The sequence below is a fragment of the Lactuca virosa genome, chromosome 5 (genome assembly GCF_052849685.1).
Source record: "Lactuca virosa cultivar CGN04683 chromosome 5, Lactuca_virosa_CGN04683_v6, whole genome shotgun sequence".
Lineage (NCBI taxonomy): Eukaryota > Viridiplantae > Streptophyta > Magnoliopsida > Asterales > Asteraceae > Lactuca > Lactuca virosa.
This window is the reverse complement of record NC_136430.1, coordinates 455,490,968-455,515,829: the sequence shown is the minus strand read 5'-3', so window position 1 is coordinate 455,515,829 and position 24,862 is coordinate 455,490,968. Positions and strand designations below refer to the sequence as shown.

General features: G+C 38.0%; 1 protein-coding gene across 1 annotated transcript; it reads left to right on the top strand.

The window, feature by feature from the left end:
- Window positions 1–15,623: 15,623 nt before the first annotated feature.
- NET1D (kinase interacting (KIP1-like) family protein) lies at window positions 15,624–24,490 on the top strand. The gene is made up of 4 exons (XM_079050512.1): window positions 15,624–15,874; window positions 16,459–16,656; window positions 17,203–22,097; window positions 23,198–24,490. The coding sequence occupies exons 2-4, from the start codon at window positions 16,554–16,556 to the stop codon at window positions 24,209–24,211; spliced, it is 6,012 nt and encodes a 2,003-aa protein (XP_078906638.1). The 5' UTR covers window positions 15,624–15,874; window positions 16,459–16,553; the 3' UTR covers window positions 24,212–24,490.
- Window positions 24,491–24,862: the final 372 nt, after the last annotated feature.

Genomic DNA, 24,862 nt, shown 5'->3' with positions numbered 1-24,862 from the left:
AACATTGTCGAACACTCTAAGAGTACACTATCGAACACACTAAGAGTACACAGTCGAACGCACTAAGAGTACACTATCGAACACACTAAGAGTACACTATCGAACACACTAAGAGTACACTATCAAACACACTAAGAGTACACAGTCAAACACACTAAGAGTACACTATCAAACACACTAAGAGTACACAGTCGAACACACTAAGAGTACACTATCGAACGCACTAAGAGTACATTTTCGAGCACGCTAGGGATACATCATCGTATAACATACGTTTCTTTCCTATCGGCCAAAATTCGTGCAGTAAAGAGTCCGTTGCTATCTTTCGTCATGAGTTGGCGTGGTCCTCACCATACTAAGTTCATATGTTTCTATCACTTCGATCGTCAAGTTCTCGAAACTTTCGTCATTCATATCGACGGTCCGACATAAACCTCAGTTTTATCTTCGTATTCTAAAAACCCCGAAGTACTCATGCGAAGAGTACTTTGTCCTCTGAAACCTTATCGTCAGATGTCCGCAGGCCGTCACGAAATACCACTCGTCCAGCAGACCAAGTTCAAGCATAGAGGCTAAGGACGAATACAGCCCACCTATCACTATTCAGTGTACACGCGAGGGTGGTATATAATTATGATTACGCAGATTTAGTATGTGTGTTTCCGCCCTATCTCCTGTTCCTTGTTTGGTTGTGGACCTGGGGCAGAGTCGCACATCCGACCGTCTTACTAATCCTAATTATATACGACTTGTATACACGAGGTAATGATAGATGGACCGAGTATGAATCCTATCATGAACAGTAGGGCAAGGTGCCAGGTCTACGAGTGGGTATTCTGCCAATCAGAGGAGCGCAACCCCAGTAGTACTACTAAGAAAGCTAATTTCGGGACGAAATTCCGTCTAATGGGGGGATGATGTGACAACCCGAAATTTTTTTTGCTTTGAAAGCTCAGTCAGTCAACCCAACTCAGTGTCAGACTCACTCCTGCTATCGTTTAGCACAATTTAGAGTCTGTTTGAGTGTTCTGAGCCTAGTACATTCAAGTAATGAGTGTTAGGAAATACCTGTTAGCTTCACTATACAACACTAAAGCCCTAAACTCCAACATGTGGAGTTTACGGCCGTAAACTCAACCCTGGCCGGAAACTCCCCTATAAGACTCCATCCCTTCATTTTCTTTCATTATTTCATTTCCGACTCAAGAACACTTCCAAATCCTCTCAAGTATCATCGAGTTCATCATCTTAGATCATCAAAAACGTAAGTGCTCTTTCCTTGATTTGTTGTTACACTTCATCTCCTAATTACACTCTTTGATTTCATCCACGAAAACATTCATTTCAACTAGATCTTCAAATCTTCAAGTTTCACCAAGAACACCAAGAACACATACTAGTGTTCTTGGCCAAAATCGACCATTTCAAGCCTCTATATCGTAAGTACGCTTCCCTATACTTGGTATCTAGTTAAGGGTCGTGCTTAGAACCTTGAAATCATCAAGAATGCAAGGCAAAAAGGAGTTTACGGACAAGCCATCTCCCTTGGCCGTAAACCCCTATAAAGGTGCCATTTTGGCCATAAACTCTTCCCAAGGCTTGGATTTGAGGCTAGAACACTCCCATGTGCTTTGTAAGACCTTGAATCATCACCAAACTCATCATTTAGAGAGTTTACGGCCCAAGAGTAAACACCCTTGGCCGTAAACTCCAAATATGGTCAAGTCTTGGACCTTAAACACTTCTAGACCCTTGCTAAACCTTAGAACACTTGAACCCTTGAGACTCCTTACCTATAAGACCCTAAATGTGACCATTTAGAGAGTTTACGGCCAAGAGTAAACTCCCTTGGCCGTAAACACCTCAACTCTCTCCTTTGAGTTGGTCTTTCTCATCATTGTGTGGAGCAAAAGTCCCTCAAGATTCCCTAGCCTTCAAACAACCACTTATGCATGTTTGACCATGATTTTACGGCCATAAACTCCCTTGGCCATAAACACATGGCCGTAAACACCAAACCATGGTCATAAACACCCTTTAAGTCAATCACATGTGATTCCAACACTTGGTCAAAGTGTTTCCTAGTCCCGTGAGGTGTTTCCTTGCATTTGGTTGATTCCAAACACTATATTCATGCCAATATATGTGATTATATGTCATTTAGGACTTATTGTGTCTCGGGACTTCATTCGTGGAACTTCTCATCCTTACGCGCACCTTCGTTTGTATCACCCACATCAGGTGAGTTCATACCCCGTAATGAATCTTTTAACTGTTTTTAAATGCTTTTAAGGGGGGGAATACAAGTTGAGCACAATGATAATTGTGTAAATGTTTGCTATAAACATCTTTCAAAAGATTGCTTATGTATTTTATAAGTGATTAAAACATTTCAAAAACTCTTTTAAAGTTATGTTACTTTATAGTTTTACAAAACTCCGTTTTTAAAGTACAGACATAACTTAGTAGATAAAAGAGTCTTTTCAATAACAGTTCAAGTAAAACATTAGTAAACTATAATAGGTATAGTTTAGTAAGACACTACTCATTACTTCTAGTACAATGAAGCATACAAAGAGTCAGTTCATACATGAGTCAGAAACAGAACATACTATAACAAGTACAGGGAGGAACATACTATAACAAGCACATGAGGAACATACTATATCTTCTCAGTTACATACGAGGTGATAAAATATAATAATATATCTTCTCAGTTACATACGAGTTCACATTTAAACCTTTAATTAACCAACTTGGGATTAAAGGCTACTTTAGACTCCCCGAGGTGTATTGTACATTTAATACTACCTGGAGTCTGTATTTTATTACTTTATAGCCAGCAGTGTCACTGCTGAGGTAAAATATTATTTTCCCTATTACATTTACTTTGTGATCTTCTCACATAATCATTAATGTATAAACTATATTTAGTTAATGATAGTCTCACTCAGGAAAATACACAATCATACAAGAAACAAACATACATAACATTTGATGCCTTGGTAGAAGGCTACGTTTAGTAGAAAGGACCATAATGCTAACCTTATGATTCCTTAATGTATACATCAAAGGATATATATATCAATAGGATCCGACAGGTAATAGGATGTGTGCTCTCCGCTTCATTTCTTGTTCCTTGTTTGGTTGTGGGCTTGGAACGGATTCACCCAGTCTATTATCTATTCGATTCTAGATATATATATATATATATATATATATATATATATATATATATATATATGTTTAGTATACATTAAGTCATCATAAGGGTACCAGGTATGGGTCAAGTCATAGGATACAGAGTCAATGCACAGTTTTCTAGTACAAAACATACTTTCCAAATCAGAACTTTTGGTATATAAAACTAGAAACTTACCAGTTAAGGTTTTAATCCATTTTATTAAGCCATGATATACTTAAAGGACCTTAGGTGATTAACTCTATAATACTTTAGTTTATACATCATGGTTATATATCATTAATACCCAATAGGTAGTTGGATGTGTGCTTTCCGCCTTACTTCCTGTTCCTTGTTTGGTTGTGGGCTTAGGGCAGATTCACCCAATTAACTATCTATTTTATATTAGATCATATATAGCCAGTATAAACTAAGTGATTATAGAAGTAATCACTGTGGTCACCATTTTATTATAAGAGATAAGGGTTTTCTTAAAGAATCTTTTCATTAAATATAAAGGAACCATTATATTTAACTCCATGAGTAACAAGTGAATACGCCAGAGTTATATACAACAATGATCTAACAAACAATGGGATGTGTGCTATCCGCCTTACTTCCTGTTCCTTGTTTGGTTGTGAGCTTAGGGCAGATGCGCACAGTCGATTGTTTGTTTACTCTGAGTTTTATATCACTTGTATCCATTTAGTACTCATAGAAAGGATTGTAGAATCATTTTTACGTATCTTTCATCAAAGTAGGAAATATATGATTTTCTAAGAGGAACATGCGAACTTTTCTAAATAGAACTTACAACTTACTAGATTTTCTAATTACATTTTACAACAACTTTCTACAACTTACTACATTTTTCAACTACATTTTCAACAACATTTTACCACAACGTTTTACAACCTACATCACTAAAATCTTATGAACTCACCAGCATAATTGCTGATCAACTCTTTCAAATAACTTGTATTCTCAGGAGCCTAGTAGACAGGTACTCGTGCTGGGAATTCAGAAGATGGAGCATAGTAGCTTCAAGTCTTGTTTTGTTATTTGCTTATGTATTCTATGTTTTGTGAACACACACATTGTAAACACTTTCTTTCTAATGAAATGGTTGTTCATTACTTTGTTTACTATAATGCATATCTCGTGATACTAAACATGACGTCCTCCACCCCGAACGTTTCCGCCGTTCCGGTTTTGGGGTGTGACATGGTAGTTTGAACCCTAAGTAGGGGAGAGCTGGGTATTCTGCTTAGTGGATTATCGATCTATTCGAGTTCGTGATATTGGAAGAATGGCTCATAGGGATATGCGGTGTGGATATGTGGAATTTCGATTCATGATTTGGTCAAGGCAGGGGTATGGAGTAAGTGACAATTGGATGTATGTGTCCAGGTGGTGCATGGGTTGTCTCTCAACAGAAAGTAGTTGGTCAAGAGCTCGTTGCAGCTATTGGTTCCTTTTGGGGGTGCCAAAGAATATATGAGGAGTCGCTAGGATCACTCAGGTTGAGTATCAGTTACGAGGGGGAATTTGTTAACTTGTATGGATTTTTATTTATAGTCTAGCTTGGTCAGAGGTCGATCAAGAAATCAGTTTCAGAATTTGGTACGTTCAGCTCCGCGCGGTTTTTGGTTCGTTAGATCTAATGTCAATGCGTTCTCGATCATTGCTCGTTTCATTCATCATTCAACTAACATTCTCCGAAAGTTTCAAGTTGTGACAGTTGAAGTTCAATGGATATGTTCTTTAAAAAAAAGTTCAAGGGATATGTCAACCTATCATCAAGTTCAGTATGTTTTATGTTCCTTTGGTCTCTGTGTATGTTTACCCTCAATGGTGGTGTGGAATTTTGGTTCATAGCAAGCTCATGTTTTGGTAGCATTCAGGATCACCTTGGAAGTCTTCTCGAGCTATTTGTGTATTGGTGGAATCTGTTTAGTCTCAATAAAGGTATGGGGTCATGTTCTGATCGTTCATGAGGATGTCTTCTGTCAATGATTGAGGTTTGTCGTTTCGATAGAAATCTGGTATTTCTTCCCTTTTTGGACGAGGTTATGGGTTCCCTAAGGGTGTGCATTGTGGTAACTTCAATATATATATATATATATATATATATATATATATATATATATATATATATATATATATATATATATATATATATATATATATATTGCTGAGATGGGTGTTTATGGGCTGGTCAAGATATCATTGGAGCACAGGGATCAAATTATATGCATGGTTCTATTTGGGTTATAGCCTTTGAATTGGATCAAGAGTACAACCATTTATCCTATTATCGGGTCGTGCGCGACCATGATTTCGTAGGGTTTTGCATTGGTAGCAGCTTGTTTCATGATAGGAATTATGCGTGGTAAAATTATGGCATTGGTGTGCTCGGTTAGCGTTGGGAGGGACGTTGATTGGGTCCATGCAAGGCGATGGAATGAGGTGAGTATCTTTAGGCCCCCGGGGTATTGGGTGAATGATGCAATGTCGATAAGATCGGTGTAATATCAGGCAGGGCATTCCAGACCCATGTTGTGGGTTCGGAGGCAATCCAGACCTATTTTGAGAACCTTGTAGGGGTATTCCAGACATAGGCTGTGGGCCTAATGATCATGATTGTTGATTTTTTATGCTTATAGTACTTTCGGTGTTGGTACATTGATGGAAGTCAGGAGATTCACAAATCAGCTGGTTTGGATAAAGGGAATAGTTAAGGGTTGTTGGGAGTATCAGTTGTGTATCAGAAAGTCTCAGCAGAATGTTTGCATTATAAATCCCGTTTGTTCGCAAGATGTTATTAGGGGTTTGATTATCAAGGTTGGGAATCGGTTATGAAGTCTCGAATCATAAAGTTCTTTGTGAATCTCTCGAGTGATTTTCCAGGTGGGGGTACACCGTACACCTGAGTTGATAAGAATTAGAGGCAAATGTGAAAATTCTTGGATTTCTCATCTTTGCTCGTAGGAGCAGTGGTTGGAAATGGCGTGTCAGGGAGTCAAGGGTTTATTAAAGGCTTTTGGTACATCTTATGGAATTGGTGAAAATTCGCGATTGAGGTGGTTGAGTTTTTTTTCCGCATGTTTGGTAGTGATCATACTCAAAGGAAAGGGGTGGATTCAACGAATGGATGAATGTTAATCCTGGAATATGGGTTCTGAAATTTATATATGATGGGTTCCCGGTCTCGGGAAGCATATTGATAGAGTTGATGCGGTGTTTGTAGCCTTGAGAGTCCCCGACTTTGTGGATCTCTCTAGACATTCGGTCTTAGCCAGAAAGTTGTGGTGAAACATCCCAAAAATACAGCCGAAAAATTTCGTTTTAAACCATTAATAAAACCATAAATATTCGCATCATATAAAAGTCATACGTCATGTATCAAAGTCACATGTCGAATATATCAGAGTATAAACATCCCAGGCTAAACAAATGGTGTGTGCACAACAATCATCCCGAGCTCCTATTTTGAAAGCCGAATTTCCTGAAACCAAAACTGAAAACTGTAAGCACGAAGCTTAGTGAGTCTCCCCAAACTACCACATACCATAAACATGTCATATAACAATAGCATAACTCTGGGACTACTCCCGACTGCATCGGGACGAACCCGACATCAGACTCCTACCCGGCATCGGGCTCACCCGGCATCAGACTACGTCTGGCATCGGGCTCACCCCGACATCGGGCTTACCCCGACACATACACAACATAACATATATCATAACACATAACATAATCACATAACCTGCATCGGACTTACCCCGACATCAGACCGAAGCCCGGAACATATAACATATAACATATAATTAGCATACATCGGGCTTGCCCCGACACATAACATATAACATGCATGAATCACAAAGACATCAAGCATACATAACTACTTCTCGGGACCGCCCTGACATCGGACCGAAGTTCGGAAACATGTAATCTGCATCGGGCTAACCCGACATCGAGCTTGCCCCGGAACACATAACACATAACATACAAGCTAACATACATCGGGCTTGCCCCGGAACACATAACACACAACATGCATGAATCACGAAGACATCAAGCATACATATACTCTTCTCGGGACCGCCCCGACATCGGACCGTAGTCCGGAACTACTAACATCTAAACGGGCCAGCATTGTGGCCTTAGACCCGTTCCTACTGGAAGAGAACTCACCTCACACTGCTGAAGTCCCGCTAACAAAACCCTAGCTGCTGGATGACAGATTCCCGAATCTGTCAACATCAAAATAACACCCAATTAATGATTGGGTTTCAACACATATCCATAAATCCATGCTTGGGGTAAAAGACTACTTTACCCCTAACTTAGCTTGACTCAAGCCCAAGGCCCAATCTAAAGGCCCAAAAGTCTAATAATGAACCAAGGCCCAACTATGGCCCATCTATGGCCCAATTTTCCAAATTGGGCCCAAACCCTCATATGGGCCTTACCTTAAAGCCCATTTAAATATTCTAGTCCATATGATCATTCTTGGATGGCCCATTATTGGCCCAATTACTAAAACCCAATAGAAAGAACCAACTCAAGGCCCAAGTGAAATTAGGGTTTCACATATAATGACAATTATGGTTAAGTGTTTCTCACTTAACCCATTAAGGACTTAATCCATTAAGTCCATCACTCTACTAGATAAATCATATGGTGTGATTGGGTGTAATTCACAATTCCATTCTAATGGCCCAAATGTGGGTCCCGATAAGTTCAAGGCCCATATATCCAAAATTAAGGTTTTCTAAACCCTAATTAGGGTTTCTAACCCCTCACAACCCAGTTAGGCCCAAAAGCTAAATCCTTGGCCCATTAGGGTTTCATTAGGCCCACTAGGGTTTTACAAGTTGGGCACCACCCACTACCACCTCGGGTAGTGGTGGTCAACAGCGGCTCACGACGGCGGCCACCACCTCACGGTGGTGGTTAGGGTTCTAGTCCGATTAAGTCCAAACATCACCACAACAAACTAATCACAAGCTAAAGCACACCGCCACCCAACACGGCGGCTAGTGGCGGTAGGAGGCGGCAGCCACCACCTCACGGTGGTGGTTTTAAGTTTCCTTTCATTATTCTACTTTCTAGTTACAATTTACAATGCTAAACCCCAAATAACGCACACACACACACACAACCACCCTTGTGGTGGCCGACGGTGACATGTGGTGGCAGCCACCATCTCACGGTGGTGGCGGTGTATCTCTTGGTTTTCCGGCTAGACAACACAATACGTCAACACACACCTAAACACATAGCAACACACACACACAACCACCTGCCACGGTGGCTGGTGGCGACAGGAAGGTGGCAGCAGACGACGGATGGAGGCGGCAACGGCTCATCGTCTTCAACAGCCCCCAACAACGGGGGTGGAGGCTAGGGTTTGCGATCTCAACTGGTGAACGACATCAATTTAACAGTGGGTCGTCCGATCTCTACAACTGAATCACGTCGGAGCAGCAACCTTTGTCTTCGTCGGCAGCTAGGCAGCAGCGACGACGTCGCGATGGCTAGAAGGTGGCGTTCGGGGAGCTCACGACTGTGAGCAACGAGAAACGGCGGCGGCAACTCCGTCGTCTACTTCCGACCTCTCAAACGGACGCGACACCCACACGACGCACACATCGCCGGCTGAAGAAATACGGCAGTGGTGGCGCTCCGGTCGCGTAGTGGCCGGTTAATCCGACTCCAATGGCGGTTAGGAGGCTGATGGTTTACACCGGCGGCAACGTGGTCAGCTGATGACGATAGCGAGATGGAGTCTCGACCGGTCGGCAAAGTAGGAGGTCGGGTAATTGCTTGGCGGCCGCTAGCTGGTCGGAGAACGGACCAGATGGGCGGTGACGGCGGCCGGTGGCTAGGAGGGATAAGGTGGCGACTCTTGGGAGAGTTAGGGTTAGGGTTAGCATGGTGAAGCAAAATGACGGGTTTAATACATGTTCATATGAAGCTTTTGTCCAATGTACACCTTTGGTCCCTCCTTCCCAATCTCTTTCACTCTCAATCCATATTTTACGTTTTTAACCCCAGCATTAAAATCCATTACAATTTAAGTCCTAAATTTACTCAACAACCCCTCCTTTTACAAATTGTTTTCAATAGAAGTCCTTATGTTACCAAAAGGCCCCTAAATTCCAAGATCTTTTCAATTTAAGTCCCCATAATTTACCAAGTAGTCCCCACCTTCATAATTATTTACGAAACCAATCCGAAACTTACACTTTTAACCCCCGACTTCTAAAATTATGACAGTTAGCTCATCGAGACCAGCACCTTGATATATAATTACAGATTTTAGGGCTACTTTAATAAATGGGGTGTTACATGTGGAACATGCTAGCGTTGTTTGTGCCTCTCTGCAGTGGTTATCTAGCCGAGGCTCGTGTTTGGAGCCGCCTTGTTTTCAGGTGAAGGGTTCAACATCAGAGAATGGTTAGGAGTCCTGATTCCCCAGTGGAATCAGCAGGGTAAGTCAGGGTCGGAAGGGTTCTGTATGGTTTGGATTGTAAAGAGATATCGTAATAACTGCGTCCCAAGATAGTTTTGTTTGCTTAAGAGTCAGTTGAGGTATTGGATTTCTGAATTTTGGGAGGGTTGTGATGGTTTATCCAGTGATAAAAGTTAGAAAGTCAAGGATGGTATGGGTAGGCATCTGCTTGAATGAGCCGACTTTTAGTTGGGATCGGGTTCTGTGGAGGACCTTCTGAGCGACCCGAGGTGGAGATATGGAAACACTACCATGGGTTAGTTACTGCAGCAGACTTCGAGGACGAATTCTAAGTCAAGTGGGGGAGAATTGTAACATCCCGATGATGAGGTATTTGGTCCAAATGCCATGCATTTGGCATAGAACGCTAGCCGTTCAAACGCCAGACATTCTATGACGGATGCCAGGCGTTTGCACGCAGAGACCAAACCTTAATTTTTAGGGTTTGCACCCTATTTAAAGAACATTATGACCTCAAAACCCTTAACCACTCCAGCCTCCATCCTCATTTCGAAAACCCTAAGTGTCTATGAGAGTCTGAAGCCTTGGTTCATCTTTTTGGTATCATTTAGTGTTCTTGATAAGAGAAGGAAGATATTTGGAGTATTGTGGTTGCTCTCTAGCTTGTGGATCTGGACTCTTGACATCTTGGAGCATCATTTTGAGGTATAAAGTTCAGATCTTGATGTCTCATTTGTTAGATATTGATTTAGGGCTAGTTTATGTTCTTTTTGGTCCCAAAGACTTGATCTTTTTGAGTTTGGAATGCTCCAGAGGTTTGGAGTGTCCTTTTAAGCATAATAGTGAGTCTAGAATCATAAAAAAATGCAATCTTGGGTCTTCATAATCTTCCATGCAAGAGTTTTGGAGCCTTATAGTTGATTTTGAGTTAGGATCTTGGTGCCAGGCTCATTGTAGCCATGCATGGCCATAAAGTTTGGAACTTTATGGCTTTAGACGTTCCATTATGATTGGATATGAAGTTTGGACATGAGATCTTAAGCCATTAAGACATTGGTTTGGAAGTTGGTAATCAATGAGCAAACGCCAGTCGTTTGCATGGGAACGCCCAGCGTTCGGACACCAGGCGTCATAGGGTGGAACGCCAGGCGTTCTTAGTAGAAGCCTAATGGATCGATTTTGGGCCTTGGGCCATTAGGGGTTTTGGGCTTAGTTTAGTTGGGCTTGTATATAAAGGGCAAAATACTGGTATTTTGCCCTCATCATGATGAGGAATGGACTAGACCATGGGTTTGGGTTAACCCCTAGTTATTGATTGGGTTTGTTTCTGGTTTTGGTTTAGCGTGAGGAGCAGTGTTCACCGCGGATCGAGTGTTGTTTCAGTTATCATCTATAGAGGTGAGTTTTCCTTACTGTACTTACGGGTCGAAAGCACTAACGCCGACCCTTTGGATTAATATCCTGGTTTACCGTATGTTGCTATGCTGTATGGATATGTTAGATTTGTATCCTGCTATATAGGATATGACTATGCTATAGTGATCTTTTAGATAAGTATTCTGGTATATGGAATGTTGGCATGCGTAGTGATCTATAAATATGCATGTTGTCTGATGTCTGGTTATATGTTTATCTGTTATGTGTATGTCGACATGTTGTGGTTGGTCGGGTTGAGGCGGTCATGATTTGTGTCGAAAGCGAAGATACCTAGGGCGGTCCAGATAGACTGTAGGCTCTGTGAGGCGGTCCGGTCAGGCCGAAGGCCCGACGAGCAGTCCGGATAGGCTGTAGGCCCTGCGAGGCAGTCCAGTCATGCTGAAGGCACGGGAGCGGTCCAGATAGGTTGTAGGCCCTGCGAGGCGGTACAGTCAGACATAAGGCTCGATTATGCATGACGTGTTTGATATATTGTATGTGGTGGTAATTTGGAGGAACTCACTAAGCTTTGGCTTACGATTTTTGGTTATTGTTTCAGGTACCCTGATGATCGCGGGAAGGCGAAGGTGTGACCGTACACATCATCTGTTTTATGTACTTTTAATCTGTGGGATACGCTGATATGGAACAATACTTTGAAAACAATGATTTTGTAAACATTCTATGATTTTGGGTTGTTTTAAAAAGTTAAAATTTCTTGTGATTTTATGGATAGTATAGCCTTACTCTTGATGGTGGATACATTGTAGAGAAACTCTTTCTTGAGTTTTTGCTATCTTCATCAACTCCCTAATTCCAAGTAGGATCAAAGGCTTCAAATGTTATCTATTAAACATCCTATTATTATTATTATTATTCTAGTTCATGTATTTTGGATATTCTTGATGGTTTTGTTAAAATGATCTAAAAATAAACTAGTTATTTTTTTTAAAGTCTTCCGTTTGCCACTAAAACTGTTTTATAAATTTAAGATCGTTTTTGGTTATCAAAACTCATCACACACACACACACACACACACACACACACATATATATATATATATATATATATATATATATATATATATATATATATATATATATATATATATATTCTTCAATGTTGCCAAACCACCACAACAACCGGACCGCCATTGCCAGTCGACCGCTACCGCCAATCGGACCATCAACTCTTGCCATAACCTTAGCATTTAACGACATTAACGTCGCCTGTGCCACCCATTTCACCGCCAGATATCAGACCTGTATACCAGATCTGTTCGTCATCGGATCTATTCGACACCGGCGAGCAGAGTTTGGCTAGGGTCGTTCGGCACCGACTCTAAGTTGCCTCCATCTGTGGCTCGAGTTTATTCCACCTCTACATGGGATGAAGCAAGAATAACGATGAAGGGGTGAAGCGAAACAATACCACCGTCTTTATACAAACTCCAGCGTCGCCGTCGGCTCTTCAAACCCTTGCTTTGATCTGTGTGTCACCGTTACCGCCGATCTAACCACCACTAACGAAACACAACAAACAAATCTAGACTTGTTGATTGGTTTCTTGTTGCTGGAAACCTTGGTGACCGAAATAATTGCCTCTACAAACCTTTGCCGATCTTCATCTTCGAAAACCATTCCCATATCCTTAAAACATTCTAGTTGTCGGACCCTTCTGGTTTGCCGTCAGAATAGAATCCTCTCGTTGTCGGAAACCTCAATCACCAGAATAGTCATCAGAATCAGATGGTGGTGGTGTTTCCTTTTTTCTGAATGGGAGAGAGAGAAAGAGAGGGGGTGAGGATGATAATATATATATATATATATATATATATATATATATATATATTTCTTTTTTAGTTATTGTAATATAAAAAATAGAAAATGAAAATATAAAGGGCAAAATCATTATTTTAAAAAAAATTCAAAATAAATTAGACCACACTCGCAAAAAAAATGAAAAGTTTGGACCGATGGTGTTAGTCAAAACATTTTTAAACAAAAATGATAATTTTCATCCCGGCATAGCAACCATTTTTACAGTTTTGTTTTTATTTTATTATTTTTAGGTTTCAACCCTTTAACTACTCATCAAAGTTATCATTACTCCTTTTCATAAAAACACAAATTCCATTTGCAAACATGAATTGTTTCCTAGTTTATATAGGGAATGTTTGCAAGGTGTAATGATGATAATGGTACCTTAAATAGTATCATTTATATCGAAAATACCAAGTATATTGTGTGTTTATTATTTAGTAAAGATAGTATTTTTCATTGTTGTTGGATTCGGCAGATCAATTTGAACTTTTTCTATCGCTAGAACTATTTATGTAGATCATTGAAATTTCGTCCGGACAACCGAAGCTGATTTCACAATCCAGATTCGAGACCTAGGGTCCCTTATGGTTATATTTAATAATATATTTATTAATATTTGGACATTATAAATTATAATTGTATTATTCGGCATATGCCTAATATATAAATTGTTTAAAGATACCAATAAATTTTCTTCAATCTTCTTTCCACAGTTAACCAAATGATGAGGTAAAGTCCGATTTCCGACCATGTTTTAAAATATATTTAAAATTTTATTAACAGCATTTGACATAAAAACCATGATTTTTCAGCACATGACTCAATTAATACACCTAACCCAAAAGTCAAAGTTGACAGGCTAACGATCTCATCTTGGTTGGTTTGTTGGGTTGGGTTGGGTTAGGTCGGGCATTGAAGTGCGGCACCAGCTACTCCTCTCGAACCACCAATCTAACACTAACTCTTTGGGTCAGTGACTCAGTCACCCAGTCCAGTCATTTCCGCACCTTTGACATTAAAATGTTATTGTGTGTCATGCATACCCCTATAATTCTGGAAAATATCCCAATATACCCTTTAAACAAATTTTATACATCCGTTGATCACCCTGGAAAATTAATCCGAACTATTCAAATAAGTATTATGTTATTTGACAGTAGATTTGTATAGCATAAAAGTCAAAAAGTTGCGTTGCTATAACATCTTATTTTCAACTTTTATAATTTATTTATATAGGTATTATAAACATCAACTATTTTATCACTATTAAATATTAATTAAAATTTATAACTTTATATCCACACTTTTTTTTTGTTTAAATAAATTTTTGAATAGGTAAAATATAGGACATAATTTATAACTTTATATGCCGGTTCGTAATCAAATGGCGAACTTTAGATGAATATAATAATCAAACAAAGGAAAAAAAGATTATGGTGATATATGAATTTTTTTTCATCATTTAATGACACGATAATTTGCACGGGCATCTCCAACCAACATATTTTTGGTGTAAATCTATTCCATTGTAAGAGCATTTTTCATATTAAATTAAATATGATATTATAAATGTTATTCATTAACAGTAAATTTCGTGTAAAAATACATGCGTCATTTATGGTTATTCAAGTTTGAGTTTATACCTATTTAATTTATTTTGGTAATTTTAGTTTTAAGTTTGTATAATTATAGTTAATTTAATTGTATATTTATATTTAAATTTAATAATTATTCCATAAAATGTTTAATTGTGTTATAAATAATTTTTTGGTTAATAATTTATTATTTTAATAATATAACAAATAACACGAGTTAGTTATATATTAATTTTTTATTTGGTTATATATATAGTAATGAATTTTCTTAAGTTATTATAACAAAAAGATGTAAACCAGATTTATTGAAAACTAATAAATAAAATAAGTATTTTTGAAATATTTAAATACGTTAGAAAAAAATATATGAAATATTTTTTTTATGAGTTGGAGATGGTCTAAGCAAACAATTTATAGTTTTTTTTTTTTTTTTTTTTTTTCATAAATATTGTTTATCTCATGATGATTAAGCCTAAAATTTATTACTCTGAATCTTATTAAACTATAACTTTTATAAAAATAATACTGATTTATACAAAATTTGGATGACATGATTTTATTTATAGCTAGTTTCGTTATTCATTCTGATATCGTTTGTGAAGTTAATATTTTTTGGTTTGATATTATTATAAATGATTTATTCTTATGAAATATTAAATATTGGATATTTATAACAATGATCAATAAAAAATATTTTATTTATAAAGCTAGAAACATATTAATGCCATCTTGCCCTTTCCAAATCGATAAGGTAATCAATTGACTGACATAAAAATAATAATCTTGTTGTGTTTGACCAATATGTAATAATAATTAGTTTATTTGGTTTACATATATCAGACAGAATTCAAAATTTCCCTGTATATATGTATAAGCATATATAAATTAAAAAATAAATTATTACACTTTCAGAAATAAATACATATCCATTGTAAACTTTTTAGACTGCATTATCAAGAAATAAATCAATAATCGGTCCAAAAACTTTTTAGGACTGAGAATTCGGAATTCTATAAGGGTATTTTGGTAATTTTGTTATTGAAAATGTGCATTAAGTCAAAAATCAAAGGAGTATTCTCTTGCATAGTTTGTCTCATTTTGGGTTTAGTGTTTTATTGGGTCCTCATTGTTTACGTTTTACTTTATTAATTTCCATAAGCCGACGCCCGACAGCTCCTCTTCTAAAACACAAACCCACGCCACCGTCTACACAACAAAGAATCAAAAAGGGCCAACCATAGTTAGTTCTAGAAAGTAACGCAGAGAGATCAAGCTGGAATGGGTTGAAATCGAGGTTTTCAGCTGTGTAAATTTTATATAGTATTGTTTTTGCAGTTGCAGAATCGGAATCGCAACTGAATTTCGATTATTCTGGTAAATTCTCTCACAGTCTTTGATTTGATTTGTTAGTTCCGCTACTTCCGTCATTGTATGCTAAACTCACACGGATGTTGATGACTTGTTTGGTTGCTGTTTTGAATGATCGCTGAACTGGTTTACAGCCTTTTTATGGTGTTTTTAGCTTAATTCTGTTATGATCACGACCGATCGGGGTAGGGTTTCCTCTTTTGTTTACTCTTCTGTGGCTGTGTGAGATGTTGAGAAGTTTTGGATCTCTGAGCTTTAGGTTTGATCACTAATTTTTTTTGTTAATTTGGTGAGTTAGGGCGTTTTATGAAAAGGATATATTGGTTTAAAGCTCATAAATACGAGGCACAACTGAATATTTAGCAATTATGAAATTTTTAGTTTGAAATCGTTTTCTGGTATTATTCATTTTCCCATTTTGGTTTGTGTTTGATTCGCTGTATTATCGGAAGATTGAATTTCTTTTTTTGGTATACCTGCACAGTTATTTTTATTACTTTGGACTTATGTTGATTTTGTGATGATCTTGAATACATAACTACTTCTCAGACTATCAAAGCTGAATCGTTTCATTTTTGTTTGTTTGCTAGGAAGGACAAAACAACTGAATTGTGGTTTTCACTTTTATAAGCTCCACATCCGTGACAAACTTTAGAAATTCTGCTCTACTTGGAAGGTTGAAACCATGGCTACTTTGTCAAAAACAGACTCCAAGCGCATGTATTCTTGGTGGTGGAACAGCCACATTAGCCCCAAAAATTCAAAATGGCTTCAAGAAAATCTTACAGGTATAGCTTTCTTACATCATAAGTATTGTCTTCCAATCTTCCTCTTTCCTTTTTTTTTCTTCTATGGTGGAAGTCAGTATGTACATAACAGAAGAGATTTATTGATTTCTCTGTGCAAATGCAAAAATTCTCCATTGACTATACCAAACTATACCTACCTTAATGCACAAATTCGTTATATCAGGCCATCGATGCTTTGAAACCTTCTCATACCGAGTTGCCTATGTTCAAAGTATATTTGACTGTTTTCTTAATATTACTCATAGGGCAACAACTCTCCACAACAAAAACACATGTTTTCTTTTGAAAAGTTGTTGCAGTTTAGTTAAATCTACCAAGGCTGTGTTATCAGAAATTACCACTTTAGGGTAAATAAAAATGTTACGACTTTCATCTGTGTTGTGTAATTGGAGTTATTATAACTAGCACTTCTATTTAATACTTGGATATATACAGGGTATGTTGCATACTTTAGCTATTTTGTTATTTCTTGTTCTGTGGTTTTCCTTATCATTAATGTTTTTTTTTCCTTGTATGAATGAATAGATGTGGATATCAAAGTAAAAGCAATGATAAAGCTCATTGAAGAAGACGCAGATTCCTTTGCTCGAAGGGCAGAAATGTACTACAAAAAGCGTCCCGAGCTTATGAAACTGGTGGAAGAGATGTACAGAGCTTATCGGGCCTTGGCAGAAAGATATGTCCATGCAACCGGGGCCCTCCGCCAGGCCCACAAAACAATGACAGAAGCCTTTCCAAATCAAATCCCCTCAATGGGTGATGATCCTTCTGTTAATTCCCCCTATGATGGTGATCCTCAAACACCAGACACAAGAACCACTTTTGACTCCAATGACTTCCTGAAAGATGAAGATTCTGATGGGTCTGTAGGAAACGTGAGAAGAGGGCTTAAATTCAATGATTCAGAAGATGGAAGCAACAAAAATCGGTCTCGGGATCGAGGGTTCTCTGTAATCGAGAACGTGGGCATGACTGACAAAGAAATCTTATTGCTAAAAGAGGCTTTGGCTAAATTACAAGAGGAAAAGGAAGCTGGTCTGAAGCAGTATCAAGAAAGTCTGGAGAGATTATCCAAATTAGAGTCTGAAATCTCTCATGCACAAGAGGCTTCCAGTGAACTTGTTAATCGAGCAAGCAAAGCTGAAGCTGAAGCTCAATCATTGAAAGATGCCCTTCAAAGATTAAAAGCTGAAACTGGAGAAAATCTTGAACTTTACCACAGGGGCTTGGAGAAGCTAGCCAACTTGGAGAGAATGATAATCGAGCAAGAAAAGGAAGCTGAGATTGTAGTTGGAAACTTGAAGGAAGAAATTGCAAGATTGAAAGAGGAAAAGGATGCTGCTTATGATCAGTATAAACAATCTTTGGAGATGCAATCGGAATTGGAAAAGAAGTTAACGGAATCAGAGAAAGAAGTAATGAAGTTCCATGAACGTGCTGAAAAGGCCGAAACTGAAGTTGAAAACTTAAAGGTGGCAATTGCAGAATTGACCAAAGAGAAAGAAGAACAAGCTAAGTTACACCAGCAGTGCTTGGAGACTATCTCAAGTCTAGAGCTTAGACTCGCGTGTGCTCAAGAGGAAGCTGAAAGACTCAATAACGAGATCGATGATGGAGTTTTAAAGTTAAAGGGTGCAGAAGAACAACGGGTGATGTTAGAAAGGTCAAATGAGAGTCTTCACTCGGAGTTGGAATCCGTGATTCTGAAGATGAACACTCAAACACAAGAACTAACAGAGAAGCAAAAGGAATTGGGAAGACTCTGGACTTGCATACAAGAAGAAAGACTACGGTTTGTCGAGGCCGAAACTGCATTCCAGACTTTGCAACAGTTACATTCCCAATCTCAAGAAGAATTAAGATCTTTGGCTACAGAGTTACACAATAAAGCTCAGATTTTGAGGGATATTGAAACACGTAACCAAGTTTTAGAGAAAGAGATACAGAAACAGATTGAAGAGAACAAGAATCTGACCGAGGTCAACATGTCTTCGATTGTGTCCATGAACGAGATGCAGTCACAGATCGGTAGCTTAAAGGAATCCAACGGGAAGCTTGTGGAAGAGGTTGACCTTCGAGTTGACCAAAGAAACGCGCTTCAGCAAGAAATATATTGCCTGAAAGAGGAACTTAACGAATTGAACAAGAATCACCAGTCTGTTGTGAACCAAGTTGCAGATGTGGGGTTGAACCCAGAAAGCTTGGGGGCATCTGTAAAAGAGTTGCAGGGTGAGAACTTGAATCTGAAAGAACAATGGGAAACAGAAAAAAGTGAAAAAGAAGCTCTGTTGGTGAAACTCGAAATTATGAATCAGCTTCTTGAGAGGAATGGCGTTTTGGAGAATTCGCTTTCGGATCTGGGCGAAGAGTTGGAAGGGGTAAGGAGTAGATTAAAAGCTCTCGAAGACTCGTATCAGTCTCTTTCAGAAGAGAAATCTACACTTTCTGTTGAAAAAGCAAATTTATTAGGCCAGTTACAAGTAACGAGTGATAATTTGAGCATAGTGTCGGAGAAAAACACTGTTTTGGAGAATTCTCTTTTTGATGCCCATGTCAAACTTGAAGTCTTGAAGCAGAAGTCAAAGAGCTTTGAAGATTCATGTCAATTGCTTACTGATGAAAAATCAGTACTCATTTCCGAAAAGAGTATTCTCGTCTCGCAGATGGAAATCACCGAGAAAAACCTCAAGGATCTGGAGATGAAATATACAGATTTACAAGAAAAGTATTCTTCAATGGAGAAAGAGAGAGACTCTACACTTCACAAAGTAGAAGAGCTACACGCATCATTAGCTTTACAAAATCAAGAGCACGTCTCCTTTTCACAACAGAATGAGAAACAATTGAGTACATTGAGAACCCAGATTCAGATCCTAGAAGAAGAGAATCGGAATAGAAGCAAAGAATTCGAAGAAGAGCTCGATAAAGCTTTCGGTTCTGAAATCGAAATCTTCATCTTGCTTAGATGTGTACAAGATTTGGAAGAACAGAATGTTTCTCTGTTGAATGATTGCCATAAACTTCAAGAAGCCACCATGTTGTCTGAAGGTCTGGTTCATGTGTTGAAGCAAGAGAAAATCGAAAGCCAGGTAAAGATAGAATCTTTATCTAACCAGAACAATAGATTGAAGATGGGAATGAACCAGTTGCTGAAAGTTGCTGGTGTTTCTTTGAACTCTGGATTTGAAACTGACCAACATGAAAGATCTTTCGATAGTATACAGACAAAATTCGAAGGAACAAACCGTTCCCTAATTGAAAATCAAGACAAAAACACAGAATTGGTTGTTGAGATATCGATCCTAGTCACGCTTTTGAAGCAGCTCAAAACCGCAGTGGCGGATCTCGAGGCGGAAAAGGGTGGTGTTCAACACGAGTTAAGTGCCGGGATGGCAAAGATTCTCGAGCTGGAAACCGAGGCACGGAAGCTTTCAGAAACGAATGATAATTTGAGATTGAAAGTGAGTGAAGGAGATAATACTGAAAAAATGCTAAAATCTCAATTAGAGAAGTTACATGGAGAGATGTTGGTTGTTCAAGAAGCTTACAGAAGTTTACAGATGGACAATTCAGTGGTCCTGGAAGAAAACAAGTCCTTATCAAAAGATAAGATTCACATGAACAACAAGATTCGTGTTTTGGAAGAGGAAAACGACGTCTTTTTTGGTGATGTATTAAGTCAGAGTATCCTCTCTCATACTTTGAAGACTTGCCTTGATGAGAAACATGAAGAAGTCAATGGGTTAGGTGGCGATTTACAGAAGCTTCTTGTTGTCAACAGCACAATAGCTGACAAAATGTCTGTGATTGAGAAGAAACTTAAGGATGCAAGAACCGAAAATCTTCGTCTTAAAGAGAATTTGGAGAAATCCGAGCTGGAATTGGAAACGGCTAATTCCGACCGTGTTCGATTGGAATCGGAGTTGGTCACCGGAATCAGTTTGTTGCGTTTAAAGGAAAAGGAACATGAGGATGCGGTTCAGAAACTGATGATTTTAGAGAGTGAAAAGACGGGGTTATCCGAGATTTTATCGGGTTTGCAGAGAGAAAATGAGGAGGTTAAAATGACAAGAGATGAACAGGGGAAACAGATTGTGAAATTGTTGGAAGATAATGATGATTTGAAGGATTCCCTCGATGAGAAACATGAAGAAATCAATCGGCTTGGTGAAGATCTTCAAAAGCTTCTTGTTGTCAACAACACACTTGCTGACAAAATGTCGATTGTTGAGAAGAAACTTGAAGAGGTGGAAATTGAAAACCTGCATGTTAAACAAGATTTGGAAAAATCCGAGCATGAATTGGAAACGATTAAATCCGAACGTGATAGATTGGATTCTGAGTTAGCAAACGGAATCAATCTGTTGCATTTAAAGAGAAAGGAACATGAGGAAGCAGTCCAAAAACTTACAGTTTTCGAGAATGAAAAGACGGGGTTGTCAGAGATGTTGACCAGTCTACAGAGAGAGCACAATGAGGTACATATGACAAAAGATGAACAAGGGAAACAGATTATCCAATTGTTAGAAGATAATGATGATTTGAAGAAGTCCCTTGATGAGAAACATGATGAAGTCAATCGGCTCGGTGAAAATCTGCAAAAGCTTCTTCTTGTCAATAACACTCTTGCTAACGAGATCGGTATTGTTGAGAAGAAAATGGAAGATGTGAGAAATGAAAATCTGCAACTCAAACAGAATTTGGAGAAATCCGAACGGGAATTGGAAACGGTGACACGTGTCTGTGATGAATTGGATTCCGAGTTAGTGAACGGAAACAATCGGTTGCATGCAAAGGAAAAGGAGCATGAGGAAGCGGTTGAAAAACTGGTGACTTTAGAGAACGAAAAGATGGTGTTGACCGAGATGTTGACCGGTTTACAGAGAGAAAACAGTGAAGTTAAAATGGCAAGAGACCAACAGGAGAAACAGATTGTCAAACTTCTAGAAGATACCAATGATTTGAGTAAAGAACGTATGCTCCTACGTGAAGCAAGTCAGCTTTTGGAGGTCAAACTGCATGAATTGACCGAAGAACACGAAAAAGCAAAACAAAAAGAGGAGACAACGAGTTCCGAGTTGGAAAAGGAAAAGGACAAGAATCAAATGTTGGAAACACAGGCATCAGAAGTGTATGGTGATTTGCAGACTTCTGGTTTATATCAAGTTTTATTAGAAGAGAAGATTCGTGAACTTACTCAGGTTTGTTTGAGCCTCCAAGAAGAAACTAATTCCAAAGATGTCAATTCCAAATTACTCAAAGAAAAAACTGAAACTTTGGAATCCGAGAATGAAGACCTCAAAGCTCGTTTGGCTGTATATCTCCCTGCCCTCGTGTCATTGAGGGATTCCATTTTATCTCTCGAAAGCCATACCTGTATTAGAACCAAAGTTCCAGAATCTGAAAATGAAGAACACAAGGTAATATTTTATTTTATATATATATATATATATATATATATATATATATATATATATATATATATATATATATATACAAAAGTTCAATAGAGAACCATAATTAAACAGGGAACCAAGGCAGCAATCGTAAGTGTCGTATCGCAAACAATCTACCGCCAAATATAAGGTTGTATATTTCTTAGTTGGATGCGCTTGCACCGGATTATAGCAAAAACCTTTTTTTTTTTTTAAATTTTTAGGGCATACTTTTTGTAAAAAAAAAAAAAAAAAAAAAACCAAATATATCAAAATTCATAATTTTTTGTCCTCTGTAAAAAGACATCCATATTGATATACAAAAAATTGATTTTGTTAACCTTACAGCTCGTTCAGATTTACAATGTGAATATGAACTGTGTGATAATTTAATTGTTGGCATTTACAATGTGAATTTGGTTAATATGATATTGATATGTGGGGATCTACGTAAATTTACATGTGAATTTGAGATAAATTCACTTGTAAATTTCACAAATCTCATTATGAATAATCAAAACATTGAAATAGTATGAAAGGAAATGAACCTACTTTGATTCATATGTAAATGTGAATATGTAGACCCATTCACGTGTGAATCTCACTAAATTAATTTATGAATGATCAAAGCATTGAAATAGGAAGTCAGATTCACATTTTGAATTTTGGACAGTTCAGATTCACATTGTGAATTTTGGAATATTCACATTGCTAAAAACTGAATTATATGAGGTTACAGTGTGAATTTGGACAGTTCAGATTCACATTGTGAATTTTGGAATATTTAGTTTTTTTTTTCAAAAAAAAATAATGCCTAAAATATGAAAAAATGAAAAAAAGAAGTTTTTTTCTCCCCTATGATCCAATGCATTCATGTCCAACTAGTAAATGTACATCCCCATCTTTGGTCATTAACCATTTGGATTCCGATTCTCATGATTGGTTATTTGGTTTCTTGTTTAATTATGGTTCTCTATTGACCCTGACCCTATTATTATTATTATTATTATTATTATTATTATTATATATGTTTGTATTTGGAGTAATTTAGAATGACGTGTTTCTGTAATGATGAGTATTTTCAGGGTGCTGAATCCTCAAGCATGGAAGAGGATCCATCTGTTGAGCTGCAGGATCTTGAAAGTAAGGTTAGATCTATCGAAACCGCTGTGCTTGAAATGCAGATGTTGGCAGTGCAGGACAGGTTGGATTCCGAAGCAAAGCTGGAATCAGCAATGAGGCAGATAGAGGAATTGAGTTATCAAAAGAGTTCCCGTAAATCAAACAGTAAGCCGAAATCGACATCGGAAATTTCGGAAGTGGAAATCGGAATCCTACCAAAAGACATCATGTTGGATCAAGCATCGGAATGTTCCTCATATGGGATGAGTAAAAGAGGACCAATTGAAGGTGAGGCATGGGAGAGTGCCGATAAATTCCGACACCATCCGACCGCCTCCGAGGTGTCTCTGGAAACTCTGGAATCGGAATCAAACGTGGTGATGGAGATGGGGAAACCAGAGGTGTCGAAGAGATTCCGGGGAGACGACGGAAACAAAAGAAAAGTATTGGAAAGACTGAATTCCGATGTTCAAAAGCTTACAAACCTTCAAATCACAATCGAGGATCTAAAACGGAAAGTCGAGATAACCGGAAACAGCAGAAGAGGAAAAGCAATGATCGAATGCGAGACGTTGAAAGGCCAACTCATGGAAGCGGAATCCGCGATTCAAAAGCTATACGAACTGAATGGAAAACTGGTGAAACATATCGAGGGCCATTCCAACTCATCAACAACACCGGAATCGGTAGAAAACGAAAGCATGAGAAGGAAAAAGGTGTCTGAACAAGCGAGAAGAGTATCTGAAAAAATCGGCCGGTTGCAGTTAGAAGTGCAAAAGATACAATTCGTGTTGTTGAAACTGGATGATGAAAATGAGGCACAAGGAAAATCTCGTTTTATGGATACTAAAAAACGAGTTCTTTTGAAAGATTATCTTTATGGTGCTGGAAGAACAAAAGCAACTGTTAGCAGCAGTGGGAGAAGAAAGAAGAGCAACTTTTGTGCTTGTGTTGAGCCTTCGACTAAAGGAGATTGATTCACTTCATAATAACAAACACATTTACTACCTTTTTTTTTCGTCTATAGTTATGGAGTAATTTTAGTGTGTTTTGTTTTTAAACGTTGCAAGTTGTATCATGTATGTATGATTATGTACGGAATATTTTGGGTTTATTAGGGAGAAGAGAGAGGAGGCCCGCCCACCTATGCTATGTTCCCATTTGATCTGGAGAAGCTATTTTTAGAGAGCTTGCTTGCTTGGTTTGCACTTTGTACTTTGTAGCATTGTGAATGTCATACTTGTTTTCACGTTTTATCTAGAGGTAGAGCCAGTGGTGCTAATTTTTACTTTTTTACAGTCGGTTTGCTTTTGAATGAATATGTTTATCTGGGTCTCTTTATGTTTTTTTTTAATCTACAACTGTCTAAAGTGAAAACATGTAAATGACGATGCCTACTTCTGCATTAATTATTCATAAAAATTTAAAATTAAGCTAAAAAGGTTTACAAGCTGACCTAAAGCGTTACCAGGCTTCTGTTCCGGTAAAAACTAAAATCTAAAAAGTTATCATAGTGCTAAAAGGTTATATGCGTTCCACTCCATAGTCCAATCAAATTAAAGGTTGAAATAACTCATCAAAACTCAACTTCTTAAACCATCTTATACAATCAACTCAACTATTTTCTT